Source organism: Thamnophis elegans, chromosome 4, assembly GCF_009769535.1.
Source record: "Thamnophis elegans isolate rThaEle1 chromosome 4, rThaEle1.pri, whole genome shotgun sequence".
Taxonomy (NCBI): Eukaryota; Metazoa; Chordata; class Lepidosauria; order Squamata; family Colubridae; genus Thamnophis; species Thamnophis elegans.
This window is the reverse complement of record NC_045544.1, coordinates 91576212-91588204: the sequence shown is the minus strand read 5'-3', so window position 1 is coordinate 91588204 and position 11993 is coordinate 91576212. Positions and strand designations below refer to the sequence as shown.

Below are 11993 nucleotides of genomic sequence, written 5' to 3'. Positions count from 1 at the left end.
TCATCCAAAAATTGCATTGTCTGAAAGATAAAAAATACAAGGTGAAAAACAGAATCACTTGGTTATATAACATTTTTCTTATTGTTAGTTAACAATACAATAATCTTACAGCATGTCATGGTAGTTGAAATGTGTATAAATACAAGTTATACAAGACTTCTGAAACCATCTGATATCTGTTTCTTGTCAGAACAGTTCAATTCACTATGCCAGGGAGTGATGTGGTTTTAATGGGATGGTGTGTGACAAATAACACAATATGATCTACATATCTCACAATGATTTATATATATATTCCTAGACTACTTTAAAACATCTACAAGAAAACAACCCAGCTCAGAGAGCACCAAGGACCCCTCATTTCAACCCTGAGTTATACATATTCTCCTTTATTGGTATACAATCATTTATTAAATATATATAGCCATCCCTCTCAGAAGAATAACTAGATGCAGATTATTTACTGTTGATCTGATATCTTTAAATATAAACTAAAAGACATTTCATATAGTCAAGAGAGCTTATTTCCAAGGAATCTGGGTGCTGCTTTATTCTAACTGGAGATGGAAGTTCCAGTACACTTTTTCTTTGCTGTCTTGGAAAAAAAACCCACAAAATAGTGTGATGGTGGCACAAGAAAGCAAAGAATATCACTTGTAATAGACACCATGAGTACAATCCCAAAACATCTGGAGTACCACTTGAACACGACTGGCATTAACAAAATTGCAAAAGGCAAGTTTCTTTGAAATAGCTTACATCTTGGAACAATATCTTTTAATACCATCAAACAACACATCTGCTTATCCCAGATCCTTAGGAGGGACTTGAGAGGTGGATAAAAATGCCAAATCCAGGCTAAATATCAGGCTGTGTGCAACTAACCTTAATAATAATGCTTTTTATTTTTACCCCATTTTTCTTTTAAATATTTTTTTTCTTTCTCTTCTATTATGTTCAATTTTCGGAGACTGCCTGAACAAATCCTTGCAGTTTTTTTGACAAGATTTTTCAGAAATGGTTTGCCACTGCTGAAATTGACTGGCCATAGGTTACCCAGTTGGGTTCATGCCAAGATTGATGCCTTAACCACTACACCAAACTAGCTATTATTACAGTTTTAGAAGCATAGGCAGAATGCGTAAGCAGATTCTCCTCCATTTTCTCTGTGATAGCCGTGTGAGATAAACTGGATTTAGAAGGAGTGGTTGTCTAAAGGTCATCTTATGAACTTTTGACTGGTAAGAGATATGATCTTGGTTCCCCAGGTCCTATTCCAGCACTTTAATTATGTACATTGCGCTGAACAAACCTTAAGAGAATAGAGAAAAATCTAACTACAGGACCATCTTTTCTGAGGATTCTTGGCCATTTTGCTTGTACATTTTCCAGGCTTCTATATTTCACTGATACAGTTTTGAATATGGATTCCTGAAAATAGATAGGCTTCTGAATAAGGTTAAAGCAAGCCAACAAACTAAATGGATTTCTTGGCTCACAGGATGCTGAACTGAAAGGATCCAGGGAGGTAATTTATAAGTTCCCATATTCTACTCTAGCATTTATTTCAGGTAAAAACTCCCAAGTCTTTAACAAAGAAATCCTATGCTTTCCCAAAGAGATAAAATATAATGGATGCCGTTCATATTTTTACAATAACTTTCTCTGAAAACAACCAAATAGTAAAAATTATTGCAGGCTATAAAATCACCTTTGAACATTTGAATGTAAAAAGCTACTTCAGCAAGATTTCCTCTGATCATAAAAATGAATTGTGTAATCATGAGCCAAGCGAGAGAAAATTATGGCTAGAAAAACAAGCACTGGGTTTCTCTATAGTGTTCTGAAATATGTTGACTAGGAATATTGTAGTAGCTTATTCTTCTATTATATATTCAACATCAGTATTTGTTTTCCAAAAAGTTAGTGATTAAGAACAAAGAGTTTTCAGTAAAATAGAATACCTATTTGCTTCATTCACAAGATATATTAAGTTATATTTGGCAACCACTGGAACTGGGCAGCCAATAAATCTTTATGAATTAATAAATAATGAAAGAAGAGAACATAATTATTTCCCTCAATAATATTTTGGAACGTATGCTAAAAGCAACAGTAATGATATTGACTGTAATGCATTGGCAGAATCACATATAATATCGCCTCCTAAAAAACTAAATTGGTTCTATTATCATAGTTTTAATGTGTGAAAATCAGTGTAATATAATGTTTAGCTCAGAGGAGCCAGGTTCAAGTCTATTCAACCATAGACCTCTCTGAATAACTCTGGATCAATCATTCTCTCCAAGTCCAATCATATTCAAAGATTTGTTACTACGGGTATACAATTAGGGAACACCCTTATTTAATCTAGCCTGACCTGTTACAAAACAAAGATATAGAACCAACAGTAACATAAATGAAACAAGAATAATAGCACCAGCAATCATGTATGGGTTATAACCTACAGTAGCTAGTTAAAAAACATTTCTTCCTGTATTATTAGGGCCTGTGATGTGCCGAGGAAGTCATTTTGATTATATATCTAGAAATTGGCACTTAGAGGAAGTGCCAGAGTTTTAAGGCATTCTTGAAAGATGAGGGATTGGGATCATGTGGACCTTAGGAGGTAACCAAGAGCAGGTGTGATGATAGAGAAAGGTGCCTGTTAGCTCCTATTAAGATGACACGAATATGGAAAGACTTCTATCATATATTTCAATATCCAAATTTATTTATTAAATAATATATACTCTAACCAGATAGCATGTTTTCACATGTTCACATGCTGGGGCAAACTGCAGGTAAATGGACAAGAATACTAGGATAATTATTTATTGATTACAACCTTTTTATTCTGCAAGGACTCCAAGGAAATAGCTGGAGAAGATGTTTCCTTATTGTCTCCTTTCAACCAGGGAAACAATAGAAACATTAATGTATGCTACAAGCATTTGGGGAGGAAGCTTTTATTCATGCAATCAACTTGGAATTTGTTTACAGAATTGCATTAGGTCTAATGTCCCTTTAATCTCGTCTTCTCACCATTGCATCTGTTGAGAAGAAAAAGGAAGTATAATTTAAAACGTTTTCTGATTGTTTTTGGAAGGAAAAGGATGTCTACACCTAGAGATCTTAGCCTTCCAGGGAAAGTATGTGATCTTCAGAAAATGCTTTTCAGAGAGCTGTCTCTAGATACTTACCATATAGCTGGGTTCAATTTTATATACTGTACACAGTGGTGAAATCTAATTTTGTTGTCCACCGGTTCTGTGGACGTGGCTTGGTGCGGGGGGGGGGGGGGGGTCATGTGACTGGGTGGGCGTGGCCAACTTTTTTTCACTTTTAACAGCATTTTTTTCCCTGCCTATTTGCCCGAACTGGCAGGAAAATAATGCTTTAAAAAGCAAAAAAAAAGCTGAGCCACTCGATCCTTGGAAGCTTTTTTTTTTTACTACCGGTTTGCAGAACCACGGACATTTGTCCCTACTGGTTTGGCCGAACCGGGCGGATTTAACCCCTGACTGTACATATAGGTAATGCTCGCTTACCAACTTCCTTGTTTAGCAACAGTTCAAAGTTACATTTGGAAAAAAGGGTTTTTCAACCAATCCTCGCATTTATGGCCATCACAATGTCCCCATAGTTACATAATTGACATTTGTGCTCTTCATAACCAGCTTCCAAACAAGCAGAGTAAATGCCTATGGAGATTCTCAATCATCATCCAAGTCATGGTTGTCCCAAAGGTGCTTTTTTTCAAGAGACAACCTTTCCCTCCTCATCCAAGAAGCTTCTTCAGAAAGCTGAAGTATCTTCTTGGATGAGAAGCTAAATGTCTTCAAAGAAAAAACTAGAAAGTCCACTTGCCTCTTGAAAAAAAAAGCATCTTTGGGACAGAGTAAAGAGAAAAAACAGCAGTAAAATTGCAAGTTGTGATCATGTAATATCTTACTTAATGACCCAGGATGATTAGCTTAACCACAAAAGCAGAAGTGATGCAAGTACATACATATGTAGTGTACACACATAGACACATAGACACACTCAGTACATTAAATATCTTGACTGATACAAATTTAGTTTGCAGCAATAGGATAATAGACCCATCACAACTGAATCCCTCCTCTTAATTTTGAGAAGAAATTACAGGTGTGTGAAGTTCAATATTTATTTGAAGTGCAATATTTTCAAACTTACTTTTTTCAGGAAAATGCCGTTTTTCTTTATTAAGAGGAGTTATTTTTATCCAGGATGTCCTGCCACTGTCATACTCCTTTTTTTCTTCCTTGTAGTTCTCTACTGAAGCTCGATTACTTTGAGGATAATGTTTTTTCTGGGGCCTGAGCCAACAAGTTTCATTATTTCCTTCTATCAAGCATCTCGATTCCCTCAGCTTATTATATTCAAGCAAGCGCTTTTTCGCATCTTTAGCCATTATAGTAAAATGTGCTTCTTGTTACCATGAGATGAATTCCTGTTTTTTAAAACAACAATGCATATAATACAAAATACTCAGGCCTCATTTGCTTAATACTTTTTATCACTGAAAACAGGCAAAACTAATCTGTTCTTATAGAGATGACGCCTGATATGTACTTGCTAGAAAAGATGATGCAGCTGATCTGAAGGGAGAAAAATATTCATTTCCAATGCAGACAATTTATGTACTAATCGTCCTAAAATCCATTCCTAATAACAGCTAATAACAACAATGGCCCTACTGGATGAGGCCAAAGCTAGTCCTGTACTGTTTTTCATAATAATAAACCAGACGCCTCTGAGGAGTTAGAGATATAACCATCTCTCACCACTATCACCTGCAAGTGGTCTTGGATTTTCCAAACCCAACTGCCTTTGTTAGATCTGTCCTCGATGTATTTAACAAATTTGCTGTTAATAGCAATAGCAATAGCAGTTAAGACTTATATACCGCTTCATAGGGCTTTCAGCCCTCTCTAAGCGGTTTACAGAGTCAGCATATTGCCCCCAACAACAATCCAGGTCCTCATTTTACCCACCTCTGGAGGATGGAAGGCTGAGTCAACCCTGAGCCGGTGAGATTTGAACAGCCGAACTGCAGAACTGCAGTCAGCTGAAGTAGCCTGCAGTGCTGCATTTAACCACTGCGCCACCTCGGCTCTAAAGTATGTAACAGACTACTAGGGTTTTATGGTAATTATTTTCTCAGTTAATACATTTTTGAGGGAAAGCATTCTTTTGACTGTTTCCAATCTCCCACTAGTCAGCTTCATTGGATGACCTATCATCATTTTGTGAGAGAGGAACAAAATTCTCTGTTCATTTTATCCATCATGTGGTTTTTATTCCTCTCAATAACTTTCTACCTCAATGGCTATTTTCCAAGTGAAGATGCCCCAAAGCCTTTCTTTATTGTAGGGAAGATGTTCAAGTGTTCCAGCTGGATAGGTACTGATTTATCAAATGTATATGGCCACCTATCTCAGAAATGTGACTCTGCGTGATATACAAAAAGACTAAAACATTCTTCAAAGACCATTAAAAACAAACTAGAAACAAGATCAGGAACAGTAGTTCTAATTCCCAAGATCTAGAAGATCCAGGATACCCATCACCTGAATAGTAGAAGTTTAGTTCTGGAGAAGACTGTCACAAAAATATTGCTGTATAGGGTAAAACCTCATTCCATCAAAGATGCTGCATTAGTCCTCTTAATTCAGCTATTGACATTCTCTCGCTAGCCAATTTATTTGATTAGAATTGGTCTGCATTTTCTCTTCCCTATTTATTTTTGAGCACTTTTTCAATTCTATGTACATATGCTTGGTCAGCAAGGACTCTTTGGAATTCTTCACGGTAGAAAAAAATCATATATAGTTCCTACATAGTTTTTAAATCCATACACCATTCTTTCATCCCTTGCCCCCATTCTGTGATTATGAATATTTCCTTCATGTGGGTATCCTGATGGACCTTTTCAAATCTCTCCTTCCTTCTGGATAGTCTGATGTGATTTCCCATGATAAGATCTTTCTCCTTCCTTTTCTATTCAGTTTTTCCTATAGAGTTGATTCTTATTTACATATCCTGTTTGTTAGACAGATTTACAATGCTAGGAATAGTAAGTACAACTGTAGCTCTGAAGAATATCAGCCAAAAAGTCCATGTTCCAGTTGGTATTTCTAGATACTTGCAAAATCTCTAGGATCTCTCTGAGTCTTTTCAGGATAGTCACTTGAGAGTGATAAATCCTGTAATGTTCTAAAAGTTTATTTAGAGAATGTTAGTAATTTAGGAGGCGTGTATCCTGTTTAGAAAATATTCTGAAAGGTGTAGTCTACCTCTTTTCCTGTCTTGTCAGATAAAGGTTCAGGCATATTTACACAGATGCCTATCAACAATGTAATTAACATTTTCTTTGAAAATTGTTAAAAAAATTGAGAGTATAATCTGATGTGGAGTATATATTATATAGACCACTGCTTCATTTCTAGAGATATTGACACTTATGAGATTATGAAGACACTTCTGATATTATGAAGAACCTGGAAATACAAGTCTTTTCCCTGATCAAAGAATAAACATGATAAATCTGTTTTTCCCCCTCTTGCATGACATAATTCACACCTGTGAACTTCCTGCGTGGCCAAATTACAATAAAAGCTGTTTAATAGTCTTTCTTATGACAACACATTGAAGGATTATAGGGGAATGATCAAGCATTAACTTAAAATGTAATTGAGTATAGTATGGTATGGTATGGTATAAAGTTCATAGGGGCATTTCTAATACAATGGGTGCAAATCAGGTGGTATTTAGCAGGTTCTGACCAGTTCTGGAGAACCAGTAACAGAAATTTTGATTATTTCGGAAAATTGGCAAATACCAACTCTGACTGGCCCCACCCCCATATATTCTCTGTCTTCTGAGTCACAACTGATTGGGAGGGAATAGGGATTTTGCAATAATCTTCTCCTGGAGTAGAGAGATTTCACAGTATCCTTCCCTTGCCACGCCCACCAAGCCACACCCACCAAGCTATGCCACACCCACAGAACTGGTAGTAAAAAAAAATGAAACCCACCACTGGTGCAAAACCCTCATCTTCAACTTCAGAAGTTGTGACGCACCATTTTAGTTGAATAGTTTAAAAGTAGAATTTTTAAGCTCCTCTTTGGAATCTGAGGTTGCCATCTCTAGAACTATAGTCTATTATTTTTCAAAAGCATAAAGAACTTTAAAACAGATGGTTTCTGCCCAAACATGCCAGGAGATGTCACTAAGTCCCCCTCTGAAGTATTTTCAGATTCACAAGATTCTGTTAACTTCACAATAAGGGTATAACTAGTACAACTGGTTGAGCTTCTTGTTTGGATACCTTGCAAGGCTAACATCAATCTTGCAAGTCTCAAAGTACCTCTTCCCTTTCACTCTCCTGAAAACTAGGAACATTTTCACCATCCCTCCTCCTTTGGACTCAAGCTTTGTTTTAACCAATCATTGTTTGGGGCTCTTCCTCCTGGTCTCTCAAGACTATCATCATATAGTGTTGTTGCTTATGGTTTTATGTGCAACACCACCACAGCTTGTTTACTCTAATATTGATTAAAGCTACTGATAACTTCAACTGCCAGAAGCACTATAATTACTGGTTCTCCTCTAGCAACTCATACTAGCACCACAGTGGTGGATTCCGGATCCCGTTCCAACCGGTATGGTTGGAATGGGCCTTGCGGCGTACACATGAAAGCATACAGCACGCACATGCGTCTTAGCGCTTCCGTGAGCCTTCGTGACACTCCAGCTGCTCCGCAGAGTGTCACACAGGTGCTGTATGTGCCATGCATGTGCGCAAAAGTGCAGAAGTCTTAAAAGACAGGTAAGGAACTTGGGTGAGCGAGTGGGCCCTCCGGAGCATCATACCAGAATGGTATCCGGTGCTCCAGGCAGGCTCAGATACACCCTTACCGGGGAGTACCACCTGCAACCCACCACTGTAGCACCAAGACAAATAGCCATTAATGGCCCCATCCTTCACAAATCTATCTTTTTAAAGCTATGTGTCAATTATACACTTGGCAGCACTTCATTTAATAGTTTAACCATTTATTTACATTATTTAAAGTTTTAAAACTGCTGAGGAACTTTTTATTTGTCTGGATTACTCTGGAGCTCAAGCCACTGATCAGTAATATAACATATTGTACACTGACCGAGTTGGCTCCCACTATTTGTATAGTTCTAGCCATTGAAATAACATTTATTTTAACCTTTCAGATTTTTGTTCTTTAACAAAAGAGGAAGTTTGCTTAGAAATCTTTGTTGAGAGGCTTCATTAGCCTTTTGAAATCCAAGTAAACAATGATGCCTTGATCTTTCTAATTCACATGCTCACTGACACGTACCTATGCTTTGCAGAACTGCATTTTTCACTGAAATGAAGTTCCCAAGTTTTAATAGCTGTTGAGAAACGGCCACTCTTCACTAACAATCTTAGAACGTTCCAGAAATGCTTGGCAACCAGCAATTCAAATCATGGCTAAACCAGTACACAGGCATCTATTTTAATCAACTGTTGGCAAGTTGAATTATATGTTGCACAATAAAGCAAAGGACCTATGTTATCACAAGACACAAAGACAAGAAACGTCAGCAGACAAATGAAATAAAAAAAAATCAGGGAGATCATTTGCAACTAGTCAAGAAATGAATATGTCCTGGCAATCTCATGGCTGAAAGAAACTTGTCAGTTGCTCTGGTTTTAAATAAGTGTCCCCACCTGAAACAAAACAAAGCAAAATTGGCAGAAACCCATAGCAGATCAGTGTGTGAAATATTCTCAACTGAGCTGCGGGAAAGGGGATCAATCCACTCCTATTGGCTGTTTCAGGTATACCCTTTTTCACAAGTCCTGAGCCCAGTTCTCTATCACCATAGTTGCTTTGCTCGAGATAAGGTGAGCTAACACAACAGCCAGCAGTGGCTTTATCCTATAGCTGCCTAGTCTGCTAAACAGCTTTCGGTTAGGTTGGGGGAGCTCCACAGCAAAGCTTTCCCACATCATGCAGGTCCCTCAATACTCCCAACAATAGGGAAGGGAGCTGCTGAGTTTTGGGACAGGCAGCTCTCCTGCTTTATTTTTATCACTTCTGCTCCATCTTTGTACTTTGTACAAGTTCTATTTTATCCGCAGGAAAGAACAGGAGAGGTGAGTCAGCATCTGCACATCGCTGCATATCTGTTCTTAATAGTGAATACTGCTCCTGTGGTGAAATTTAGGGCAATACAGCCAAGGAATTTAACCAGTAAAGTTTGACTTTACTGTATACACAACGTACAGTACACAGCAGCTGGTAGGAAAGCAAAATGGAGAAGTTTGCTATAGCTTTGGGATCAGCAAATCAGACTGGAACTTTTATAGTTTTCTGCCATCTCAGAACTGATGGTTAGTACTTCAATGTGACAGTGCAAAAATGCCTTAAGTAGTTGCAATTATTTAACCCAGTAAAGATGTTTCCATATATTATTGCTGGTCTCTACCAATACATCATAAGAAATTTGCATTGGGTTAATTGATGGCCAATATTTATGACTATCATAGCAAAACTATATCTCTTCCAATACTGTAGAAACTCACAGGATCCCAGTTCCGTACTATTAAAAAAATCAGAATTGTTTTGGGTTTTCTTCAGTTTTTTTAAGAAGCAAAAAAAAAAAAAAAACATAAAAAGACTGAAATTTCTGATTTTCCCAGTGTACTCTGGAACAAAATCCTAAGGACTGCAAAAATGGTAGTTTGGGGGAATATGCCCAAAAGTGACAGTAGTTTGTATAACAGACAATCAGGATAAAAAGCTATTTTGAACTTTAATTGGATTCTTTTGATTTGTTTTTTTAATGCAATGAACCCTGTTAGGTAAGCTCCCAGTTGGGAGAATGAGTACGTTCAGAGAAGCGTTGTGAGAGTGCTGTTGGAGAACACACAAACCAGCATACAGAGACACTGCAGTTTAAATAGGCTTTTACTTTCGTGGAAATAGAGGTATCAGAGTCCATCAAACAGTCCAAGTCATATACGGATAAGACAGTCAGTCATCAATGTCTTTCAGTTAAGGGATAATCCAAATAACATAGTCCAGTATCATATACATAGTCCAGTACACAAAGTTTGCTAACAGTTGCAAAACTTACAATAGCTCACGTCACTTTCTAACAGCTAGCTTCCAGATCAGCCCAGCATCTAACGAACAGAGAGAGCTAACAGTCATTTTGGCTCCCTTTTATGGGCAATTGAGGAAAACAGCAACCAATCACATTTTACAGTATGATTTAAAGAAACAGGTACAGCACATTGTTACATGATTTATATATTGCCAACCCAACCAATATATTCCTAACATTCTCCCCTTTGGGTAGGACAATATATAAATCTTACAATTTTAATCTGTATTCCTCGCAACAATGTTTATCCTTTATGTTGGGCCTTGGGCCTTAGTGAAATGATCTGCGATATTATCTTACAATAATCCAGTGAAACTAATTTACTATTCACACTTTGCCGTACATTCAGATATCTTATATCAGTGTGTTTTGACCTAGTTCTTACAGCAAGATTGGATGCCATCTGAATTGCTGCTTGATTGTCTTCAAAAACAACAATAGGTTCTTGTATGTCAATCCCCATATCTAGTAGGAGTTGTTTATAACAAATCAAATCTGTACATAATGACAGACATGAGAACTCAGCCTCCATAGTCGATAGACTTAAATGTTTTTGTCTAATAGACCGCCATCCAATTAGTGCTTTTCCCAGTAATACAACAAAACCTGATGTTGATTTCTATGTAGACACATCTGTAGCAAAACTTGCATCAGCATATGCAGTTAAGCTCAGATCATCTTTAGGTTCTAAATACAATGCATAATGCATCATTTGCTTAAGATATCTTAATATCCTCTTAGCAGCTTGCCAGTGCCTTTCAGTAGTTCAGCATTAAACCTGGCTAATTGATTTACACTATATGCTATGTTGGGCTTTGACCAATTACTCAGATACGATAAACTACCAATTAATGATTGATAAATATGATTGATAAATACTTTTACCAAACATAGGGGTTTTTACATAATCATGGCTAAATTGCTGACCCATTTGAGTTTTAGCTGGTTTACACAGTTCCATTCTAAATGTTCTGAGTAGCTGGTTAATCTTCTCAGTTTGTGAAATTTTGTATCCTCCCCTAGTTTTATCTATCTTTAAACCAAGATATTGCTTAATCTCACCAAGGTGTTTTATTTTAAACCACGTTTTCAACAGTGTAATAATCTCAGTAGCTTCTTGCTCAGTTTTAGTGATTAATGCCATGTCATCAGTGAACAATAGCAACAATGAAATCACACCATTACTTTCTTTCTTAAACAAACATGGATCAGCCATGCCAGCTTTAAAACCTATCTTAGCTAATTCCTTCACTGTGCATTGATTCCATTCATAGCCGATTGCTTTAAGCCATAAAGACTCTTTTTTAACTTCTAGCAATCAGTGTTTATTACCAGTGTTTAACCTAAAGGCTTCTTTAAATATACAGTATGTTGCAATGGTGCACGGAGATATGCCATCTCAACATCTAAATGGTTCACTACATATCCATGCCTAGCTGCCCAAACTAATGATACACATAATGTTGTAGCCTAGACTAGGTGCAAATACCTCATCATAGTCATTGGACGACTGATCAAACCCTTGTGCTACCAATCTGGCTTTATGGGTAACAGTCCCATCTACACTTGTTTTAATCTTGTAGATCCATTTACATCCTATGGCATGTTTACCTGGGGGTAACCTGACATTGTCATACACTTCTAACTTTTGTAAGGAGTTCAGTTCCTTTTCCATTGCTGTTTTCCAAACTATCTGCTCCTCCTTAGGATACAGGCAATGTACGGCAATGCCCTCTAGGAGCCAACAATAAAAAAAAGCAAGAAACAGCACCAGATAATAATCAGAAAGG

The 11993-nt window shown here is 37.2% G+C and overlaps 1 protein-coding gene across 1 annotated transcript; it reads right to left on the bottom strand.

Moving 5' to 3' along the window:
* On the bottom strand, positions 1 to 4438 carry SPATA45 (spermatogenesis associated 45). Its single transcript, XM_032215437.1, has 2 exons — positions 4201 to 4438; positions 1 to 20 (listed from the first exon to the last, which is right to left on the bottom strand). The coding sequence occupies exons 1-2, from the start codon at positions 4436 to 4438 to the stop codon at positions 1 to 3; spliced, it is 258 nt and encodes an 85-aa protein (XP_032071328.1).
* Positions 4439 to 11993: the final 7555 nt, after the last annotated feature.

Excerpts from the sequence above, each read along its gene's own strand:
- SPATA45 (XM_032215437.1), bottom strand. The coding sequence starts at position 4,438 with ATGGCTAAAGATGCGAAAAAGCGCTTGCTTGAATATAATAAGCTGAGG. Across the intron at positions 21-4,200 it reads ACGGCATTTTCCTGAAAAAA|ACAATGCAATTTTTGGATGA; the intron begins GTAAGTTTGAAA and ends TTTATCTTTCAG.